Source organism: Homalodisca vitripennis, chromosome 7 (genome assembly GCF_021130785.1).
Source record: "Homalodisca vitripennis isolate AUS2020 chromosome 7, UT_GWSS_2.1, whole genome shotgun sequence".
Classification (NCBI taxonomy): Eukaryota; Metazoa; Arthropoda; class Insecta; order Hemiptera; family Cicadellidae; genus Homalodisca; species Homalodisca vitripennis.
This window is the reverse complement of record NC_060213.1, coordinates 129,005,218-129,030,113: the sequence shown is the minus strand read 5'-3', so window position 1 is coordinate 129,030,113 and position 24,896 is coordinate 129,005,218. Positions and strand designations below refer to the sequence as shown.

Here is a 24,896-nt window from a genome sequence, read left to right as displayed (position 1 = left end):
CAACCATCCAAGCAGCAGCCACGCTTGACGTTGCTTGATCCGGTTATCTTGCGATAACCGTTGTACCCGCTACACCGCCATTGGCAACCTGTTGAATACCTTCTTTTCCCGGAAGGACTCGAGTTATAAAAATACTTACTTCATCATCTTTGATAATTAGAAATGTGAGATATCAAATACTGTCTCAGGTGCCGCCAGCCTAGCTCGAGGCCTCAGTAACTACATAGACTCTTTGCTTGGCAAGGCGATGAGTAAATATCTCCTGGAACATCTGCCACTCCACGTGTCATTCCTCAGTCCTTATCCAGACTTCTTGACCTTCTTCCTCATCGTGACCGTGGCAGGTGAGAAGAGATATAAGGAAATAATCTGTAAGTGGAAATGTCTTCTAAAAGGAAGAAGAATATTTAATATTATTCTGTTTAGTAAGATCCTCGCACAGGCAAGTGACTATGAGGATGGGCAAAATAAGACTAAAAGAGGTATCGATTTATCCATTAAAAATTTATAATATAAAAAATAAATCATCTTTAATTCTGAAATCAAAAATTTAATAAATTGGATTCTTAATTTTAATTTAAACATAAAATATTTAGTACTTTCATCAACATTGTCCTTTCATTTACAAACATTTATTTTTAAAATTTGCATTAAAGTTAAAAATAAATAGTTTGTGACATTTTATTTTTTAAGAGGTTCTTTTAGTGAAAAAAACCAAACAGTTGTATGTATTAAAAAATCTTACACCAGGTACTTATCAATTTAAATAAACAGAGAGGTTTATGAACACATAACTACGAAGAGACATTTACCCATAGTGTTATATTACAAGCTAAATACTCGACTTTTACGTCTTTTGTTGGAAGGTCTCATTGCTTGGGGAGTAAAAGAATCGACTTTGCTGAATAACATCTTCACGACGGTCAACTTGCTTACACTGACTACCGTCATTGTTGCGGGCTCTTTCTACAGTGAGTACAGATTTTTAGACTTGTCTTCAACCGTTTCATTGAATTACCAATATTGAAAATGTAATGGTCTTTGTGATGGCTAATGCTATGCAAGTATCGCTATTATGTTGTTCAGCTATTTTGGGAACTCGAGATAAGCGTCAGTGCCTGTGAGACCGGGGCACTACACTCTGTAGTAGCGTGGAGGGGGAAGTAGACCGACAGTTCTCACTTGTCAGGGAGCAGAGTTTAAACAACGATATGTGAATAGTTGTACGGATTAAAATACACAAGAACGTTCCTCTCACCATCAAGTACTTGCATACAGTTTTGTAATTTTTATTTTAACATTTTAACTTGAAACATTTTTCAGTGTCAGCTTGTAAATTGTAGGGCTGAGTGGAAGAACGGTAATAACCGCAAAGACTAAATATTACAAAACAACGTTTTTGAAGTTTGTAGGCGTACACGTGTTTCCCTGCACATAAGTTGTTACACTTATACATTTTACATTATACATTTTAAAGGTTTAGCAAATGTATTTATTTAATTGTACATTGCCTTGTAGATGAAAAATATGTTACAAACTGTGTAATATTATAGAATTTATTGAGAACAACACATAATTTTTAAAATAATTTCTAATTGTAGAAGTATATTTTAATTATTGGCACACTACAATGGAATAAGCATGAACAAAACTACTGCTTTCAAGTGTCTCACAACAGCAGAATTAATCTGATGGAAGAAGAATAAGCTGTTTAGATGAAGTCGCTAAGATTAGCTGTCACCGACAGCTACAACTCCTCGACTGTGGGGAAGAAAATATGTACATACTGCTTGCAGAATCGTTTCAACACTTGCAGAACGTTGTATTTCTCCTTCAGTGGTGTAAAAGGTTCCGTGTGATGTAAAGCCAACTCAGGATGAACCATGAAGTTGGATGGCTCTGTAGAAACGGAGGGTTTTCGTTGAGTTGAAGAATCTTGCTTGCAGAACCTTTTGAGCACTTGCAGAACGTTGTGTTTCTCCTTGAGTGGTGGAACAGACTCCGTTTGATACCAAACCAACTCAGGATGAACCATGAAGTTGGATGGTTCTGTACCAACTAAGGATTCGATTGCGTTTAAGAATATTGCTTCTGAACCTTTTCAACACATACTGATGTTTTTCTCCTTGAGTAGTGTATCAAGCTTTGTGTGGAACAACTCCAACTCAAGAAGATCCTAGAGATTGATGGCTCTGTAGTAACTGAAGATCGTGATCGAGTGGAAGAAAACTAGGCTTTTTCTTTTAAACTTCTTGGTAGACAAGAGTTTTATTTCTGTTTAAAAGTTGCTTCATTGCAATAATCATGATACCTCATTGTTCGGATGTATTGCCTTAACCTTATATAGCTATTACAATATGGCTGGGGCCAAATGCAGAGTTCAATCTAATCGTGACACAGGAGGGGAGCCACACTAGTCTGAGAGAACACAGCACACCAGAACGTAACTCTATGAAACGGCGAAGACAACCGATTTCACTTCACTGGCAAAGCTTATTGATTAGAACCTCATTGGAAAAAGTTTTGTACATTTTACATTTTTGCAATTGTAGTAATCTGCTACGTTCACCACCTTCATTCTTCCAGCGAGCGCGTTGATGCAACCCGCACAGCACCTGTCAATAACCAATTCAAAGAGCTCTCCAGCAAAACCCACCATTTATCTTTAGGTAGTGTGAGATTAGGTGCTATAAAACTCCGGCACGATTCTAGGCGCCGTGCGACTCTCAGGCATTTTTTTAGGTGCTGTGAGATTAAGTACTACGACATTAGGTGCTATGGGAATCGACCTTATTGGACGGTTGAATTTTAGGTGCTGTGACACGAATACGTCTTTAGGTGCTGTGAAACCCCACGATTACATTACTGACTCCATTCTGAGAAATATTGTGACGTTTCGTATTGTATACTGTGACTTATCAATAGTATACTACATCATTTCATGATTATTTTATATTTTGTTCAGTTGATAAGAACAACTGGTCCCTTGAAAAGGACGAAATACCGGAAAAGGATGATTTTGGTAAACCTGTTCGTGGAGGGGAAGGAGGTTTTATGCCATTCGGAGTCTCGGGCGTCATGGCAGGAGCGGCCACCTGTTTCTACGGCTACGTGGGGTTTGATGGGATTGCGACTACAGGTAAGAAACGTCTGATTAACATGTCATTATCAGTTGATTTTACACTTAATGCATATCTGACAGAGGAATTTGATATAGCAAGTGTGTGAGGCCAGAGAACATACAATTTATGGGGAAATATGCAATTTTAAGTCCTTTAAATATTGACTATTGAAATCTAGTGACATCTAGTAAATTCTATTCTAAAACATGCAGAAAAGGCCATTAGAATCATTTTTAATTTTCATAGTAGAACATCAGTTAAGGAATACTTAAAGCTTGTTAGTAGGCTGTAACGTATTTAACGTCTGATATTTCAACGATCTGTCTAATACTACCTGAAGAATCATTCTATTCGCAGTCTACAGAAAGATTCCTCCAGAGTGTATCTGAACAGAAATTGACATAAAAATACTCCCTTGGTGGAACTTGCTGATTGATTATTAACTCTGATTTCAGTATCTCTTAATGAAAGAATGAATCGCTTAGAGTTTAGATCTCGCAGCTGTCACTATCTCTAAAGAGGAAATCATTTATAGGACATAGTCAGAAGCTCTGCCATATTTAACAGGACTCTAAAATATTGTGTTGGACGTGTTTTTCAGGTGAAGAAGCCAAGAACCCAAGACGAAACATTCCTCTGGCAATCCTGATGTCTCTGATTGTCATTACCATTGCTTACATCGGTGGAGCTTGCATCCTCACGCTGATGTTACCTTATTACCTACAGGTGTGTAATACATTAAACATTACATTTACCTGAACATCTCAAAATTAATAATTCCATTCCCGATTTCTCAGTTTTACCATTGCAGGTAAGTATGTTGAGCTCTCGAAGACCACCGTAATCGGTACTATGTAATTATCATAGTACCAGCTACATTCGAATAGGTTTTTCTTATTCGATCTAGCTAGGTAACAATGCTAAATCTTAATTGGCATTACAAGTAAAACACAAGTTGAGAGCTGATCCAACAACAGGATCTGGTAGAATGAGCGAGGAATTTCCTTTTATTACAGGATCTCTCTGGTGTTGGCAGATGTTTAAGCCATCAGTCAGACGATCCACAATGAGAGCAATCGTCCTTTGCGATTCCTTTCCAAAAGTAAACCAGAACTAAATTTGGTTTGTCAGGAATGCTATTCGTAGGATTAAGTGGTTAGACCTGAATTTGTGACGTAAGATGTATATTTTTCTTACCATACGATACGACAGCTTACTGCACTTTTTTATTCTTATGCATAAATATATCGTTATTTTTTTAAGCTGGCATTATACCATACGACAAGTAGATATTAAAAGAACCAGTAGTACTCTCAAAAACTTAAAATTCTAAAACTGCCTTGAAAACAAAGCTTGTAACACTACATATAAATGGACCCTGATCATTTTTAGTTAGGTGTCGGAGGAACTCAGAGTAAGAATATGACTGACTCACAGTCAAAGCTTACATTCTTTACCATCTTCCTTAGAAATTGTTAGTACACATATTAGTTCCATGTGAGTCATTACCATGGTCCTTAGCAATTATTAGTACACTTAGATTGCTTGGCAAATTACCCCCCCCCCTCTCTTTCTCTCTCCCTCTCTCTCTCTACTTGTCCCAAAAAAGCCCAAACAAGTTGAAACTTGGTATAAAAATTTATCTTAAAAATGTTTTGGCTAAGTTCAGTAAATTCCATGAAAATTAATTGATAATATTTCAGTTGTCGCATTTTCTACCTACTTCTTCTGACAGTCGGAAGGATTACTTAAGTTTTAACTCTTTCGCTACCCTCCCATTTCTATTTATACCAGAATTAGCGTGACACATTTTTTCTGTTTTTCTAGAAAATTCCTCTTTTGATTTTATGAAAAGTATGTTCTCATAAATTGCAATTGGCTCTTGTCTTTCAGTACATTTTCCTTCTAGCCAATCCAATGCTACTCATAAGAAATCTTATCTAACAGCTTTGCAGCATCTCTGTTTCTTCATTCTGTCACCTAAAGGTCTTTGGTCATTGTACTAATACACTTCTGAAGTATCTCTGTATAAACCACTTTATTACATTCTAGTTTCTACATTTATACCAAGGCAATTCATTGACTCATTCTATATTTATTAAGGGCTTCTTACAATTGTGCCATCTGTATGCTTTATATTGTACTAGCGGGCCCGGCGCGCTTTGCTGCGCATTTCAATAATTTTTTGCAAAAGTTGCCCGCGGCTTCGCACGCAATTTCCCGTTGAAAACAGTACACTATATTCACTTATTCTTTTTCTATCACATTCTAAACATTGCTGAGATAATTGATAGTCGTTCCATCGTGAGCCTCTTGGGCGTATTATGAAGGTATGTACCATATTCCTGCCTCTATCTAGCTGTTACCCACGGCTTCGCACGCAAATCTTAAGAACCGAAGTCCTTATATTACTTAGTAAATTTTTTTTTTTACTATAATAAATTTTAGATTAAATTAGTTATATCTCCGATGCCACGATTGAGCTTGCTTTGTTGTCTCGATCGAGAGAATATGTACACACGGAGTTTTGAGAACCATACTTCTGTCAAAAAAAACAACTAAGGTTGATTTTATAACATTCTTTATATTTGTAGCCAACGTAAGATAGTAATTATGATATCTGCATTACTCTTCTGATCAAGCATGAGCATGGTTTATATTAAATAAATATTGCAGTTAAAGGTGAATTTTTACGTCAAATTTGAATTGTATTATCTGGATAGTAAAGTCTATGTTTAACAGTGATTGCAAAAACAGTTTAAACAAAATTTGTCGTTTCTCTTAAGCTTACTCTATGCTTTAAAAACTATAAGTGTAATATATGTTTACAAAGAACAGCTGATTAAAAATTTGAAAAGACGTTAACATATGTTTGCTGCAATGCATTTCTTATGGGTATTTCTGTAACCAGTGGGGCGGAATCCTGAATCGGGAAAGGGATGGGCATAGCTTATAAACCTTCTCCGTGGAAAAATACATATACGTACAAATTTTCATCATGATCGGTCCAATAGTTCACGATTCCATAAAGGACAAACATACAAACATTCATTTTTATATAAATAGATTAAAAAAATCTGTATGTGTGAAAGGTTTTAATAGAAAGGTCATAGAGATTTAAATTTTGTATATAGATATCATAACATTTTTCTTATATTTGATATATTTATGTCTCACATAAACCAAAGTATAAATTAGCTTAGTTCTTCAAGTATGTTTTCTTATAAACAGTAAGGTATGTATATCTTCTGCTTATATAATATATTTTAGTTTTATATACTCCACAATATACTAAAAGTCAAGAACAAATGATTTTGAAGTGCATGACAACAAAAAATATGTGTAATTGTATACTGAAGGGCAAAAATTCGTATTTATATTATGCTGGAGAAACTTGTGACTCTAGTTACAATAATTTGTTGTAATATCCTAAATACAATAAACTGATTAAAAAATGTCAATTGGTAATGTTTCTTTCGTGGTTTTTGCTAGGTGTTGATAAGTTATTCAGAACAGTTACTGTATACGGATGAATCTCGGTAAACTAATTAGGTTATAAAGAATCACATTCGGTCTGTTAAAATTAATTTTCTGTCTAAGATATTTCCAGTATTATTTTAGGAGTGTGCCTTCAAGAAAATGTATCAAAGAAACCAAGTTTCGATCATAAAGTGTCTTCTTTCGGCTCTTTTCATTTACCTTCGATGTAACCAAATTCGATTACCTTATGTGCAAACATTCACGGATTTGTATAATGAGGTTGTTTTCATAATAGCGTTTAATACGAGTAGTATTTTCTTTGAATTAAATAGTTTATTGATCATTGATGCAATCTGAATTTAAAAACACTACTGATCAAGCACTTTACAATAAAAATGTTTTAAATTTTAAATGTAAACAAATGTTTCTGCCTCTTTGATGAACTTCAGCTGAAAGTATTATCAGCTGTTAAGTATCAGTTCGCTTTGTATTACGTGTCGTAGCGCAGTCTGTCGGATCCAATATAAAACACACCAACATCAACAACAATTTATAATTAAAAAATTAATGAAATAAACTATTAAAATTGGACCAAATACCTCTCTAAAAGTATGCCTATGTTACTCCCAGGAACGTGTAGAATCACTGTACAAAATTTCACGATGTTTCGTGCATTGGTTCCAGAGTTATAACGGAACATACAAACAAACATTCGCATTTATATATACATATAGATTATAAAACTTTTGGTTTTTTAAAAAGTAAGATTTGAGATGTAGAATGTTAAATTTGTTTTTGTTTCTGATCTGATATTTAGTTTGTATCAATTAAAAATCCTTTTCCTTTCACAAAGCTTACATATTATTTTAAACCTCCGTAATTCTGTCGAAAAATTGTATTGTTCAAAGTTTTTGCGTATTCGGAAAACAAAGTCTACTATAGTAGGATAGTATGAAAGAGCTGAAAATAGATTATCCTTTTCATACTTTCTTATACCAGCGCAAGAAACTTCCAGGACATCTATGAAAAGAATTTTCCCTGCACGGCCTCGAAGGTTGTATCTGTCCTGTTCCGAACCAATGTAGCTTCTAAACTGTTAAGCATTACAAGGATCTGTGTTAAAAATACGGCCGTTCCACTTCATAAAATCCAAGTTTGAAAACCTGGCTTTTGATACAAAATAGCTTACGTGATAATAGAAGATCAAAGTTTACGTTCAGATAGAACACCCCAACTCTAAAAAGTGTACTTTTTACCCTACAGTCACCAAATTATAAAAAATAACGAAAGATTCTTTTATACAAATTAAAACTTGCTATCATGGTTTTGCTAAGATTCAGGGACATGTGGTTGATTTTAGCCCATAGTCAAAGTCAAAGCGTTTATTTGTCAATCAACAATAAAATACATTGCATGACAAAGGTCAATATACATTTAATAAAAAGAACAACAATGGATCTTAATTACTTAATATTAATGGGACATCAAATAATCTCTAACAGAGTAATACTCTCTATCAATTAAAAAAACACTTAAGTTTAGATCTGAATTTAGGTACTACTTCTTCGGATCTCAATTCTAACGGGAGATGGTTAAATGATTTAACCGAAGACTAATACAACTGTCTTTCAAAAAATGATGTACGGTGCTTTGGAGTTGGCAAACGGAAAGATTTTCTTAAGTTGTAATATTTAGATAGATCAGAGGTAAACATGTACATGTTTTTCCTTAAGAAGGTTAAGGTCTCAAGGATGTATAGGCACGGGAATGTAAGTACTTTGTTGGTTCGGAAGTACCCCCTACATGATTGGTTTCTAGCTAACCCCAACACAATCCTGAGAGATTTCTTTTGAAGCCGAAAAATGTATTGTGTCGTGGTATTTTCAGATCCCCAAATAGGCAGTCCGTAGGTAAGGTGTGGGTAAATACATCCATAATATCCAGCCAAAAGAATATCTCTATTAGCAAAATGGGACAGTCGACGCAATACAAAGATTCCGCTGCCCAATTTGCTACATACATTGTCAATATGAAGAGAAAATTTCAGGCCAGAATCTAAAGTCAAGCCCAGAAAATTTGTGTACTCTGACGATTCAATAACAGAATTCCCAATAATAATGGACGAACCACTATCACAGCTCATAGGAGCTCTAATATGAAAATCGGGAAAAGTTGTTTTTGCTGTGTTCACAGTAAGATGATTATCCTCCAGCCATTGAAGCAGACAACTACCCTGTACGAACATATCACACTCCAGGTTTCCTCTAACTTCATGTGACATATTGACAGACGTATCGTCCGCAAAGAGACACAAATTACCTATACCTACACTAGACGAGATGTCATTGACAAATAACAGAAATAGGATGGGGCCAAGGACTGAGCCCTGGGGCATGCCCGATTTTACTGCATCTACAGAGGATAATCGATAACTCAAGCAACCAGAATCGTTAACAAATGGAATTTCAACCACCTGGCTTCGGCCCAACAAAAATGAATATTGCCAAGAACATACCAACATACCATCGCAGAATCAATATTGTCAAGATAATGTGACAGAGTAAAATGGTCTTTTTATGGACTAAATTTTATTTTTGATAAAGGTTAAGATTGCAGGATTCTGGGCGTTTGGCACAGTTAAATGTTACAACAATAGTACCTACACCACGTTTCATGGATTGGGATCAAACCTCTTTTTCAGGTGACAAAAATCTAATACATAAGGTTAACCAATAACAAAATCAATTGCAAAAGTAATTTTAAGATCTCTTATAATAGAAAATATTCGAAATTAAGATGTTTCGATCAACATATGTTCACAAACATCAACACGGTGCAGACTGTGTTGTTATTCTGTATAATAATTCTGCCCTACAGGATGAAGATGCTCCCTTGCCCCATGTGTTTGACCATGTAAATCTTAGCCCTGTCAGATATATTGTGACATTTGGAGCAATTTTTGCCATCAGCACCAGGTAAGCCACAAAATACTTTGATTTTTTCATATTTTACTTCAAATTATTTAGTTCAGCTTAAAGCTAATATGGGTTACTATCCTCTGGAATTCAATTAGACGAGTAGAATAATTTAAATGAGTTATTGACGTCATGAGAAATGACGTCATCGCTTTCTGCTTGGTACTCCTCGTAAAAGGATTCCTGAATAATGGTGTAAAACATTCAAAGAATACACGGCGACACGTAGTCATGTCACTAGGGTTGTGGAGGGCGCTGTCCTCCACAATAAATTTTTCATGTGTAATTAAAATAAATATAATTACATAATTAAACATATTAAATAAAATGAATGAAACGTCTTTTTAAGAATTCGTTGGCGATATACTCGTATGTGACAGACATCAACAAATACTTAAATAATAAACCATTACAACTGAGTACCTATGAACCCGACTTTCACACAGAACATGTCAGGCTCTTAAAAATATAAATAGGAAATGGTATTACTTTATGTTATATTTTACTGTGTTTGCACGTAACTGTACATACAGCATATATAAATTAATGTTTTAGCAAATCTCCTCATCTTAAACATGCCTTTTCACTATTCGTGGGACAAAATGTTATCTTGACCAGTTCTGTTACAGACAGACATTTTGAAAATCCTAAATCTTATGATCTAATTTTATAATTTGGAAGATTCTTTTAGTACAAATTTTATTAATTTGATCAATACAAACAAACAAACAAAAGTTTAAAACGTATTACATGTTGTTAATACATATTTAATAACTAAACCATGTAAGGTTTTGCTGGCTTGTCGACACATTAAGACGTCCTCGTTTACTTTAGTGCTATTCGAGATAAATACTTAAGTTCGTTTGGTACACTTCGAATTATAGAATTGTACTTCTAAATTTAATAATATTATTATGATTATTTCCTCTTTGGATCTTGCAGGTGGATCTCATCAAAATCTCAACTCGAAATTTGATGAGAACACATTTCGAGAGAGTCATTTCGAGAACACTTATTTGTGTTAGTGAAAGCTTCAGGTTATGCAGATTCGTGAAAAACTGTGGAGACCTTGACAGTAGCGTAGCCAGAAATTTCGTTCGGGGGGGGGGGTCGAAACCGGGGGATCCGGGGGACGTTTTGTGTGTAATTTGCCAATGAGTTTACTGGTAAAAGGTAAATACCAAAAATATGGGCTATAGTAACTACGCCTTATAGAAAGTGGAAAGATGTAATAGGCAAATTCAACTCTCACAGCAACTCTAGTACCACAAATTTTCCTTGTATAGGTACAGAAACTTTACGAAGTTCGATTCTGGCCGAGTAGAAGACACCATTCACTGGATAAGAAAGAAAAAGAACAAAACAGAGCTCTTCGCTCAAAACGTATAATTGACACAACTATATTCTGTGGAGAAAATTAAAATAAAACCCTTCGGGGACATTGGGCCACTGACGGCCGAAAACCCTTAAGAAAAAGGAGGGCAATTTTTGAGCGTTGCACGGGTACAGATTCAAAGTAACGGTCGGAAAATGCACCGGAAAAAAACTACTGATTAGAATTCGACTACTTTGGATTTCACTGATTGAGGTATTTATGAATGAGTTATAATGACGACTTTATGTATCATTAAACTGTAGACGAGTATACAATTTACCGGAGAAACAATTCAAAAAAATCACTTTCGGTCGGAAATAAAATACACCTGAAAAAACTCTAATGATTAGAACTTCGACTACTTCGGACTTCAGTTATTGAGGTAAACGTGGTATTATTGATTGAGTTAGGACGACGATTTTTGTTATCACTAAACTGTACTTGACTACCTATATAATTATCGAGAAAAAAATCACTTCCGATCGGTAAGTACGAAGAAAAGATCTTTACAGATTCAAGTTTTGATGATTTTGGATTTTATGGTTGAGAGGTTGTGAGGTAAAAGTGGTACTTATAATTTTTTTTAGGGACATTGATTTTAGGTGTTAATTCAACGCCGACTAATAAATATATAATTATCGAGAAAAAAAAACAAAAATAATCACTTCCGATCGGAATATACTAGAGAAAATTAAATAATACCTCAGTCAGTGAAATCCAAAGTAGTCGGAACTTCTTATTAGTAGAGCTTTTCCTCGGTATTTTTCTGACCGGAAGTGATTTTATTGTTTTGTTTCTCGATAATTATATTGTATTAGTCGGCGTTGAATTAATACCTAAAATCAACATCCTAACATAATTCTAAGTACCACTTTAACCTCAACCACTCAACCAGTGAAATCCAAAATCGTCAAAACTTGAATTTGTAGAGAGCTTTTCTTTGGTATTTACCGAACGGAAGTGATTTTTTTCTCGATAATTATTTAGTAGTCCAGTCATTTAAGGTTTCATCTGCGGAAAAATTCCTATTGAGCTGAATTTTTGGTATACACCTTCATAATGGCGTTTAAATAAAGATGTGAAAAATCGAAATTGATATCGTGCCGGCTAAAAAAGTTCTAAGGGTTAAAAATTTCACGAAAATCGGTTTTTCGCAAATATCTCGCGACCTATGGCTTGGAGGTCAATATAGGTTATTATAAACATTATTCTTCATACGATTATTTACAAAAAATATTTCTTGCATTTTTATGTAAAGTCAACCGTTTTCGGGCTAGAGCGCTGAGAAAAGCGACTACATTATGAAGATGCACTCGTATCCGCACCATCTTTGAGGAAGAATGCAAGGCGCGTTTTTTACATTGGCTTCCCCCATAGGCATAACCCACGATCTGTAATAATAGCTTTTTTTTATTTTATGCTTAATAACTATATATTTTTACATTGAAAAATGGGGGAAAATTTTATTTTTTATATAATTTTCTTTTATATTCATTCGGCGACGATATCCTCAATTTCAAACTTCATCAAAAGTTGCTGACAAAAATCGAGCAGACTTATTGCTGTATTTAAATCAACATCATCATTTTCTTTGGACTCTGCGTTTAAGCATGACTAACCACGAACAATGTTTACAAGCTTTAGAACATCTCAATCCACTTTTTTATATATCAAAATTTGCCGCCACAACCTTTTGTACAATCAACAGATTGTGTTTAGTAGATAATCGGGTGCTTGGTGGCAATACATTATTTTGTTATTGGCTGTAATATATTATTTTTCAACTCCCAACCTCACAGTTCTGGATCAATTTCTTTTCCTAGCCAAGTTTAAATTTGATAATAGACTCGATAAATGTGCTGTTGAGCTGCTAAAAAAGTGGGTGGAAATAATTGAAATTTCACATCTGTGCTTTGTTTGTTAGTTTAGCAAAGCTGCAGTATCTGTGATTAATTGTCAATTGAATTTTATGATTTTGGAGCACCGTAAATTGCTAGTACAGTAGAAAGTATACTCCAGCATTGACAACGGGATCTCGAGCGCAATTTTTTTGTCAGAATATTCCTGCAGAATTGAGTAAAATCGGGTCTTTTTTCAAACATCTTCATGACTTTAATTTTTCCTTTCCCAAAAAAGTGTTGAAGTTGAAGTTGTGTCACATCCGGTCATGGCATGTAGAAAAAAGAATATTTCTCTTGCAGTGTGGATACTTGTTGATGCTCTCAGTCGAGTATATTTTTTGTTTCAACATTGTTTTCCCTGGTTTCTTAAAAAAATGGATGTCAAATATTTGCTTTTCGCGGTAATTACAATATTACTTCCATATCGAGCAATCAATTTGTTTATAATTGTCTTTTCATCTGGAACGTAACCTTGAATTGCATCTTTCAACTCAGCCAATTTGAATTTACAATCGTCATGGTATGGAAAACATTGTCCATAGCAATTCTGATATTCTCATCGATGGACGGCCTACATCACTCTTTCTACTAAATAACAAAAAAATTGAGAAACACTTATCATGGTGCTTAGCTTCGACAAAGACAAGGTCATGCTCAAAATTTACTCGCTCTTTTACATTTCCTCCACATTTATCACCACGCGCCTCTGCAGCTTTTAATAGCCACTGTGTCTTTAAATGTAGGAGTACTCACTTCTCTCTTATAGCGCGTCTGTATTTTTTTTTCTCTTTTTCATTCAATTTCTTCACTTGCCTCTTCTCCACAAAACAAACATTATTTTTGAAATCAAAAGAATTGACTTTTGCCGGAGATGTTGATGTACTCGGCTCTTCTTGGACGTCGTTTTACGACAATTACTGTGAACATTTACAAATGTTACAGTATTCAAATATTCAATGTTACCATCACTTCTAGCGACACTAGCATGTTTTTAATGTTTGTAGACCACGTCTATCTAACTTCTACTACGTCACCACTAGATAACGATTCATTACATATGAAACATTTATCACTCATTATGAAAACTGCTCAAGAGCACAAAACTTCGAAAATAAACGTCTAAAAAACTCAAGAAATATTTGTCCACTGAGCTAAACCAATGAATACAAAACCTTATAAGAAGCGCAAAGCTTATGGAGAATAGTCTGCCAAGTTGGTTTCCCGCCAAAACGAGCTTAGCGCGTCCGCCGCTAGGAGCGCTTGTTTCCCCCTCTTTCCCTCTCGCTCTAGCTTGTTCTCTCTCTCTGTCTAACTGGCCGCACGCTGCCTTCTCATTCGCTCCCGCTTCTGTCTTCTGTCTCACTCTAGCTCGCCACGCCACGAGCGCCCTTCACGCTGCCTAGCGGTGGACGCGCTAAAGCTTGCCAAATTCAAATAAAAATTGGCAGACTTTTTAACATTGGCTTTTGCGCTTCTTATAAGGTTTGTATTCATTGGCTAAACTCAGTCCGAGAGCAGTAGCAGGTATAAAAGGGACGAGTCTCAAAACAATAAAGAATGTAACATTCGCCAGTGGAGGTCATTTATATTATATGTAGTAGATTTTACTAAGTTCTAAGCCGTTTTATAATATAAGTATATTCGTCACAAGACTCCCGACGAGTTTAAAGTTTTCTAACTTAAATACATTGAAAAAAGCAATAGAGTTGACGCCTTACATGTATACGGTTATAAAATACCCTATGTGAGTGCCTTCTACTCGCTTTCTCAGCACTCTAGTCCGAAAACGGTTGATTTTACAGAAAAAATGCAAGAGACATTTTTTTGTAGATAATCGTTATGAGAAATAATTTTTATAATAATCTTTATTGACCTCCGAAGCCATAGATCGCGAGATATTCACGAAAAACTGGTCTTCGTAACATTTTGACCCTTATAACTTTTTTAGCCAGCACGATATCCATGTCGATTTTTCCCATCTTCATTAAAACGCCATAATGAAGGGGTATACCAAAAATTCAGCTCACTAGGAATTTTTTCCGCAGATTGAGTTTTAAAAAACCTAAAATGACTGGACTATAGGTACAGTGTACAGTTTAATGATAACAAAAACTCGTCGTCCTAAGTCAATCGAAAATACCACGTTTACCTCAATCACTGAAGTCCAAATTAGTTGAAGTTTCTAATCAGTAGAGTTTTTTCAAGTGTATTTTCCGACTGAAAGTGATTTTTTATATTTTTTCGATAATTATATACACGTCTACAGTTTAATGACACTAAAATCAACGCCGTAACTTAATTCTAAGCAGTTATTTTACGTCCCCAAGATTTGAACGAAGTGGTGGTCACTAATTTAAACTGTTCGCCGTGTTACGGTTCAGGTTACTTTGCGACGTTACGTGACCGCCGCCCTATAGAAATTACCGTGATTACACTACACTATCCGAAAGGCCGAGCCCAAAAGTATCGTTTGATACTTTATGATTTAAACGAAAGGACAATTATATTTTTAACAACGGTCACTTTCAATTTAAATCAATCAATTTAATGTTTGTAGACAAGAGTAATGATAACTCTCCTTTTTTTCTCTGCTCCATGCTTTATTTTTTAATATGTCTTGAAATTTCGGGGGGGGGTGCCGGACCCCCTGGACCCCCCCCTTCGCTACGCCACTGGACCTTGACGTTTATACGAGATATATACGTGCATGTGAATTAATGCTAAATATAATGTGTGAATGAAATGTAACTTAATATTTTTTTGAAACACAGAACGAATATTGAGGTGTGAAGTTGCGTTCCACTACTGGTGAACGTGGATGCAAGGGTTTTGTATCTGCCTCATTGTAGGGTCATTTTTTTAGCTATTACAAACATACTGATGCCATTTAATTATTTAGATGTTTTTATATGCATCTGCAATTTTGAAATCTTAGTTTCGTTTCGACTTAAGCTGCAGGTCAGGTAGGAATGAATGTATGATGTGTCTGTTTCAGTCTGCTTTGCTGTGTATTTCCGGTCCCTCGGGTCCTCTACTCAATGGGCAGAGACAGACTGTTGTTCTCCCCATTGTCTAAACTGAACTCCAAAACACAGACACCTGTGATTGCCATCACCTTTGCTGGGTTATTAGCAGGTACATTATATACAGTACTAGCAGTTACCCGCGGCTCCGGACATAATTACGTAGGCTTTACACGTGTACGAGCATTTTTTGTTCGAGTTAATTATATTTCCGACGTCCATTTTGTGTTTGCCTTGCTGCAAACACATTTTCTTGGGATTAAGAAAATCTGTCAAGAATGCATATTTATGCCCATTGTAATTTACTCTTCGAATCCGAAATGTACATTGTAGAAATAAAGAAAAACTACAAAAGTGTTCAAAGATTTATTCTGGTTACTTATATCAAACACTTTTCAAGGCTATTCTGAATTCTTAACATTGTTCACGAATCTCTCCACTTGGCCATTTGATGAAGGATGATTAGGGGTAGTAGTTTCGTGAATTACGCCATTTGCTTTCAGGAATTGTTTAAAATATGTTATGTGAATTGGTCTCAATTATTTCACATTAATGTAGCTGAAAGTCCAAAGGCATTCTTAATCTCCAGGCATCCTGGTACCTATTCTCATTTTCATAATTTAATTACGTGGGTGGACCCCCATACCAACTGTACCTTGATCTCCAGACTTCCTGGTACCTTATCTCATCTTCACTTTTTTAATTACGTGGGTGGACCCCCATACCAACTGTTCCTTGATCTTCCTTGACTTCCTAACACTTATCTCCTCTTCATTTTTCTGATTACGCTGCTGGACCTCCGTACCAACTGTTCCTTGATCTCCAGACTTCCTAGTACCTTGTATCCTCTTCATTTTTTAAATTTCGTGGGTTAATCTCCGTACCAACTGTTCCTTGATCTCTAGACTTCCTAGTACCTTATCTCCTCTTCATTTTTTTAATTACGTGGATGGACCTCCGTCCAACTGTTCCTTGATCTCCAGACTTCCTAGTACCTTGTATCCTCCTCATTTTTTTAAATTGCGTGGGTTAATCTCCGTACCAACTGTTCCTTGATCTCTAGACTTCCTAGTACCTTATCTCCTCTTCATTTTTTAATTACGTGGGTGAACCCCCATACCTTCTGTTCCTTGATTTTCAGACTTCCTAGTACCTTGTATCCTCTTCATTTCTTAAATTGCGTGGGTTAACCTCCGTACCAACTGTTCCTTGATCTCCAGACTTCCTAACACTTATCTCCTCTTCATTTTTCTTATTACGCTGCTGTACCTCCGTACCAACTGTTCATTGATCTCCAGACTTCCTAGTACCTTATATCCTCTTCATTTTTTTAATTACGTGGATGGACCTCCGTCCAACTGTTCCTTGATCTCCAGACTTCCTAGTACCTTGTATCCTCCTCATTTTTTTAAATTGCGTGGGTTAATCTCCGTACCAACTGTTCCTTGATCTCTAGACTTCCTAGTACCTTATCTCCTCTTCATTTTTTAATTACGTGGGTGAACCCCCATACCTTCTGTTCCTTGATTTTCAGACTTCCTAGTACCTTGTATCCTCTTCATTTCTTAAATTGCGTGGGTTAACCTCCGTACCAACTGTTCCTTGATCTCTAGACTTCCTAGTACCTTATCTCCTCTTCATTTTTTAATTACGTGGTTGGACCTCCGCACCAACTGTTCCTTGATCTCCAGACTTCCTAGTACCTTGTATCCTCTTCATTTTTTAAATTTCGTGGGTTAATCTCCGTACCAACTGTTCCTTGATCTCCAGACTTCCTAGTACCTTGTATCCCCCTCATTTTTTTAAATTGCGTGGGTTAATCTCCGTACCAACTGTTCCTTGATCTCTAGACTTCCTAGTACCTTATCTCCTCTTCATTTTTTAATTACGTGGGTGAACCCCCATACCTTCTGTTCCTTGATCTCCAGACTTCCTAACACTTATCTCCTCTTCATTTTTCTTATTACGCTGCTGTACCTCCGTACCAACTGTTCATTGATCTCCAGACTTCCTAGTACCTTATATCCTCTTCATTTTTTTAATTACGTGGATGGACCTCCGTCCAACTGTTCCTTGATCTCCAGACTTCCTAGTACCTTGTATCCTCCTCATTTTTTTAAATTGCGTGGGTTAATCTCCGTACCAACTGTTCCTTGATCTCTAGACTTCCTAGTACCTTATCTCCTCTTCATTTTTTAATTACGTGGGTGGACCCCCATACCTTCTGTTCCTTGATTTTCAGACTTCCTAGTACCTTGTATCCTCTTCATTTCTTAAATTGCGTGGGTTAACCTCCGTACCAACTGTTCCTTGATCTCTAGACTTCCTAGTACCTTATCTCCTCTTCATTTTTTAATTACGTGGTTGGACCTCCGCACCAACTGATTTTTCTCTTCAGACTTACTGCTACATTATCTCGTCTTCATTTCTTCATTTACAACAAAGCCTGTTATTTATCAAGCAAAATTTCTGCCCCTCCCAGTATTTTACTAACCCCAGTCGCTGTACATAAATAAATGTTTTCCACAGAGATAACTAAATAAAGAGTTATATTTAAGATACAATAAACTGACATCTCCAAATCTACAAATTTTACCAGATTTATGAAATACAAGTTTCTTTAAAGATGTACAGTGAAAATAGTAACGTTTTATGAGGTTACTAAATCTTTAGCTTCATTAGTCTGATTGTAATGATTAACGTATCAATGGCAAACCTTGACCCACAGATTTGAAAACAATATAAAAGTACCTAATAAATATGTGAGGGGAAAAATTATGGTTGAGTTTATTTAAAGTCAACAAAATCCCGATAATCATTTGGACAGTTACTAAAAACTGATTTGTCGCCCCGTTGGAAGCTCTCACCTCAACCTCAGTTTTCAACCTCAGTTGTGTGAGTCCGAAGATGTACTCATTGAGTACGAAAGGCCTCACAAAAATAAAAAAAATAAAAAACTTTATGTTATTGGAGAGTTTGTTTGAATTAATATTTCAAAGATGTGTTTTTTTTTTCAGATGTACGATGAAAAATAATTATTATTTTCCACAAAATTACTAAATCTGGACTACCAGTGGATTTATTTCAATAATTGGCGCACAATATGTCTTTAGCCACCGACAGTTATGTGCAAAAAAACTTGAAGTAATCTTCTTGTATTGTTGCAGCTTTAACCGGTTCTCTCTTCAACTTGGATCAGCTGATAGACATGATGTCCATCGGAACTCTGATGGCTTACACGGTGGTCGCTGTGTGTGTCCTCATACTCAGGTTAGCCACATATGGTAAAGCCTTTTCGTAATAGCGATTGAAAGTGCCAAATGAAGGCCATTCGATATAAATTGATAAAATAAATTTGTCTTTGTTTTATCTATTATGACAAATATTGGAAAAATATCTTTTGCACTGCACCACAAAATATTTCTATTCAAAATAATTGTACTGTTACTCTTCAAAACATGAATGGCGATTTCGCTTGTATTGTTTTTTAATATTAAGTTTAATATTTAAAACATTTTCTAAAACGGTTGTTTTAATTATTCTGGGCTGTTTATAATCGTGTTAATGTTGTTCTCTAATATACGTGTATAATGAGATGCTTTGTGCTTTGGATTCGGAAATATGCACTCACTCCTAAACAAAGTTTGATGATTCAATCCTCCAAGTTCCATTTGTGTAACAAGAAGCTGATTATTGTTATTGGTTTGTAAACGAGGTGTGGACCTCAACATCATTGGCAGTTTCTTCTCCACCAGTTTACAATTATTCTCGAAGTATGACGGGTACAATACATACTTGGTTGCACTTAGTACAGAAATAGTGTTAATGGGAAATTTTAAATTATAAGATCGCGGTCCAAAAGTTTAGGTGGTACAGTTGGTGTTTTGTTGTGTTGGGTTTTTATTTTATTTCTGAGTCAAGCAAGATCTTTTAAAATAACTATCTTGGAAAAAAATGTTTATAAGGGGTTTTTCACAACACGAGGAATTTCTGTGGACATTGGAAGTACGTAGTAATTTTGGGAAAGTTTGTAACCAGTCGCAGGAAAAATGGCAAGGGATGTAACCAGCTCAGTAGACTAAAGAAAAATGAAGAGATTATAAACACTTTTAGTTCAAAGTAGAGAAATCAGCTAGTCCCGTTTGTATAGAGAATCATAACGCCTTTATTTAACCATACAGAGGAAAATAGTTGATTCAAAACATTGTATAATGTGTTAACAAGTCCCAACAAAAAATGCTTGGAACTCTCTCCCTAAGTGACATTTCATGTCAATGCTCCGACAGGTAACCTAATGGAATCAAGTAAAAACTGACTCTATGGCTGTGAAACATATAAATTAGATTCACTTAATATCAATGTTTAGGTAGAAAAACTTATAATGCACATGGTACTGTAAAAATAGAAGTATACATAAAAGGAAAAGATTCAATATATTAAAGCTCATTAGGCATTGAAAAGTAATAAATTTACATAGTATCGTTATTTATATAAAGTTCTGTGGAGAGCAACTTACACGTGATATAAATAACGCTAAAATGAAATCGACTGTAAAAAGAGCAATTGTAGGTATCTTTTAAAAAACCTAATAACAATTTTCTCTTATCAGCAATGAGAAACATATACAATGATATTATCTTGCCAAGATAATTCAATGATTATCAGAAGAACACTTGTTTACATTTATTTTCTGTTAAAATAACACACAATTCGTATATGGCGTATATAAAATACTAAACCAAGTTGATTAATTTTTTTTAACAAATAAACAAGGAAATTAATTGGAAGTATAGTTAAATGTAAAATATTGTGTACCAATAAAGAATTAGAAAATACTATCAGAATGAAATTAAGAGTCAAATTAGTATAATTAATTGTACAGTAACAACTATTATGTATAAGGTTAAGTTAGGTTACGTAGGTTATGTATGTTAGGTAGGTTAGGCGAGTGCGCCTTGTGGATGAATATAGATATTCAATACTAAAAATCTGTGTTGGATATTGTAACAGGTATAAAGTAAGAGAAGGTGAAGAACAGCTAGATGAATCATCATCATCGGATGACGATGATGACGCAGGTGGTACATCACATCCTACACCTACTTCCGCTTCTGCGAGGAGAGCTTTCTGCGCACTTTCAGCCTATAGTAGGTGACGTATAAGCTCTGTGTGATGAACACGTGCCATTGATAGAAGTGGAAAATATTGCTCACAATTTTAATTGAATTTTTTTCTAAATGAAACCTTTTTTGTCGCATACACGATTAGAGGCAGAAACATATTTGTGGTTTATCTAATACTGAAATGAATACATTTCTCATACAACTTTCCAATCGATAATTTCCACTAAGAGGGCTGTTTTTATTTTATGAAAATAGTATTTTAATTAGTTTCACAGTCAATAAATTATACATTAGTTATATATAATGTACATATTCACAAACTTTAGCTTCAATTAAAGATTTTATGGCTTATGATTTGAAAAGCTTTTTTTACACTAAATTTATAACAAATCGTGATTATTATGTGAATATTGTGCACCAGTAGATTCCATGACATCAGTTGAACCTTAACCACAACCTACGCCACACGCTCCCTCATGTGAATATTGTGCACCAGTCCAGTGGTTAATTTCAGTGGGAACGCAAGGGAACGGCGTTCCCTTACCTCCCAAGAGTGCCGGAACGCAAGGGAACGCTTTTAAAACTACGAGTACAAGTTTTAGTTAAAAAAAATTGTAGGTAGGATCAATATTATGCTATGCTTTGTTTGCGAGTGACTCGTAAGCAGATAGTAAGCGCCCGTACAAGCAGTTGTGAGCTGTGCTGTGATGAGTCTTGCACGGAATCAGGCAGGAGGAAGGTGACGGGCGAGTCATCCTAGTTCGCGCATGCGCGGCTGCGCCTCTCAATAACAAAGCAATACCCACCCCACCCCCTTCCTTTCCCCCTCCATTCCTTCACCGCGCCACCGCCCCAGTGATCACAAGTGTGTTAACTAGTTGACTTGACCTTGGTGTGTTTCGCGTTTAAGTTACAAGTTGCATCGCATCCCATCACGCTTAAGTTCGTTTTTGAGGTACAGGTCGTTGATTGTGTTCGTGTTTATGCTTATTAGTGCTGGTGCAGCTAAATAGTTTCCTAATTGACTATGACTACCAGAAAAATTGTTTATTTCTTTAAACCTAACCCTAAGAAACAAAAAGGTTATGCGAATAATGAGAACTGCAGTTCGGAAGCATTGACTACAACTTCAATTGTTGATCAAGATAAAAAAGAAGACGCAATCGGGATCAATGAGGATAATTGCGATTACCATTCCCCTTCGACTTCCTCGTCGGTCAAAATAGTATCCAGGTTGGTGGGTTTGGGATCTGATGCAGACGAAGCTAAGGTTAGTAATGAAAATAATGATTTTGTTAATAGGGGTGAACAGCCAGTTTGTTGGTCTGAAGAACAAATTGTTGAATTTAAAGCTAAAATTCCATGGTTAATTGTGAACAGAGAACTAGGTTGCAACGTTTGCCGTAGTGTGAGTACTCTAGGTGCAGAGAAAACGAAGGGCCTAAAGATTAGCGAAGAGTGGGTTTTAGGAACTGTTACCGCTTATGGAAACAATAAAAAAGACCAGCAATCCTCTCTTAGGAAAAAGATATTTTTACACCGTGGGTCTCGAGCTCATTCTTTAGCTGAAAAAATACTCATTGAAGCTAAGAAAGATACAATGAAAAAAGCTGTTGCTTCTATGCATAAAGAGCAGCAGATTGTAACTGAGCGCATTTTCCGCACGGCTTATAAGCAAGCTAAACTAAATAGGCCATTTTTTGAGTTTGAAACTGAAATTGATCTTCAAATAATGAATGGCTTAGATATGGGGCGAATCCTACATTCAAATGTTGCTTGCTCCAATATAATTCATCATATTTCTGATGAAATGAAATCAGACTTGATAAATGGCCTAATCAAGTCAGACTCTAAATTTTCCCTGCTTTTGGATGAAGCCACTTCAGTTTCAAACAAAAATGCTTTGGTGGTTTATATCAGAACTGTTCTAAAGGGAATGCAAAACCCTATGACAGTGTTCTTAACACTTTTTGAGCTAAATAGCACAACATCAGCTGGTATATTACAAGAACTTTTAAATCAGTTACAAGCATTAGGTCTAAGCTTTGAATTCATGAAAGACCATATGATTGCTCTAACTTGTGATGGTGCTTCAGTGCTACTAGGCAAGAAATCTGGCCTTGCTATACAGCTTACTGAAACGTTCCCCAACTTGTTCATTTGGCATTGTTTGAACCATCGTTTAGAGCTTGCCGTGCACGATTCCATAGAAGAAGTAGCTGGAATCAATCATTTTAAGATATTCATGGATAAAATTAGAAACATGTTTAGTTGTTCACCGAAAAACTGCAGGGAGTTGGCAGAAGTTGCTAAAGGACTAGAGGAGCAAATGTTGAAAATCGGCCGTGTTTTAGATACTCGTTGGGTAGCCTCCAGCTTAATGGCGGTGAAAGCAGTTTGGACAGATTTTAAAGCTTTGTACAATCATTACATTGAAGCATCTGAAGACAAACAAAGGGACTCGAAGCAACGTTCAACTTACAAAGGGCTTTGTAGTACATTATCTTCTACAACTTTTGTACACAACCTGGCATTGATGTTCGATGCTCTAGAAGAGTTATCGGATTTGTCCTTACAGCTTCAAAAATCAAGCCTCAACCTTATCCAAGCCCACAGTGATGTAACACTGATAATCAAAGTATTTGAAAACCTAGTTGAAAACATGGGTAGACGTTCAGTGGAAGCTAAAATTGCTATTGACGATTTGATGTTTCAAGATTTTAAACTTTGTGTAAGATCCAAGATACCCAGTATTCCAGAAAAACAGTTCTATCGGAGCCTCGCTAACAACTTGACTTCAAGGTTGCTATCATCATCTTCAAATGCGGCTGAGCACTACACCAAAATCATGAATGACATCAAAGTGATCCACCCCATGTATTGGCCAAAAGACTTATCCATCACCTACGGAGAATGTGAGATCCAGCGAATCTGCGATAGATTTAAGATTAGCAGCTCTCAGGATATAATTAGAGACTTCAGACACTTCAAGCAGGGACTGAAGCCTATGTTAAGTGGAGAGAAACCTACTATTCTAGAGCAACCGCCGTCGTTTAAGAAACTGATTTCCATCATAAATAGTATTGCAGTGTCTAGTGCTGAATGTGAACGTGGGTTTTCTGCAATGAATCTAATTATGTCTCCTCTTAGATCTTCACTCTACACACTGTTTGCGATTTATTGCGGATCAGGCTCCTAGGACCTCCTGTGGCTAGATACAATCCCGAGCGACACGTCAAAACCTGGCTGGCGAAGGGACACCATTCTGCACTTGACACCAAGTCAAAACAACGAGGGCAGAAAACTTACCATGAAGACAGCATTGCATTGTGGGAACTTTTTTCCTAAATCTGTTTTTTAAATATCTTTTAGAATTTCAGAACATTAAGTTTTCATTAAAATAACTAGCCTATGCCTAACTTATAGTTGTGTTCTGAACTCAAGTTTCTGAGTTCTTTTTTGTACTTACAGTTAGTTTTGTGTATTGTTGTTTTGTTTCTTTTGTAGTTTTCACTTTAAAATATTAACAAACAACTAAAACTAAGTTTACCAACAGTCTTGGCATTGCCTTACAATATTATACTACAAATCCGTACATATTTGTTATAATAACTAATAAGCAAATAAAATAATCAACCTTAACTTTTTAAAACTACACTAAATTTTAAAAAATGAAACCGTGTTACTCCACTCTGTGTGTCATTTATTTTGTGTGTAATTAAACTCTTCCTTCTCCTTTGCAAGAAGTTGGTTTATTTTGAATGTATTAATATTGTTTTGTACCCATAAGGTATGCAATTGTTTTGTAAAATATGCAAACTTGTAAAAAAGCTGTTATATTAACAAACATCCATTTACATATTAATATGTATTATTATTACTACTGTAATGTGTATA

The 24,896-nt window shown here is 35.6% G+C and overlaps 1 protein-coding gene across 3 annotated transcripts in view; it reads left to right on the top strand.

Annotated features, from left to right (window-relative positions):
- LOC124366314 (cationic amino acid transporter 2-like) overlaps positions 1 to 24,896 on the top strand; it is a 36,448-nt gene that overhangs the window by 3,726 nt on the left and 7,826 nt on the right. For 2 of the 3 annotated variants that reach the window (XM_046822760.1, XM_046822761.1), the window contains 8 exons: positions 189 to 344; positions 867 to 971; positions 2,966 to 3,139; positions 3,724 to 3,848; positions 9,480 to 9,577; positions 15,849 to 15,988; positions 19,044 to 19,146; positions 20,887 to 21,023. In XM_046822760.1, the coding sequence (XP_046678716.1) occupies positions 189 to 344; positions 867 to 971; positions 2,966 to 3,139; positions 3,724 to 3,848; positions 9,480 to 9,577; positions 15,849 to 15,988; positions 19,044 to 19,146; positions 20,887 to 21,023 (1,038 nt within the window). Of the gene's footprint in view, positions 1 to 188; positions 345 to 866; positions 972 to 2,965; positions 3,140 to 3,723; positions 3,849 to 9,479; positions 9,578 to 15,848; positions 15,989 to 19,043; positions 19,147 to 20,886; positions 21,028 to 24,896 lie in introns of all 3 variants that reach the window. The other variant, XR_006922798.1, reaches the window with a different exon arrangement.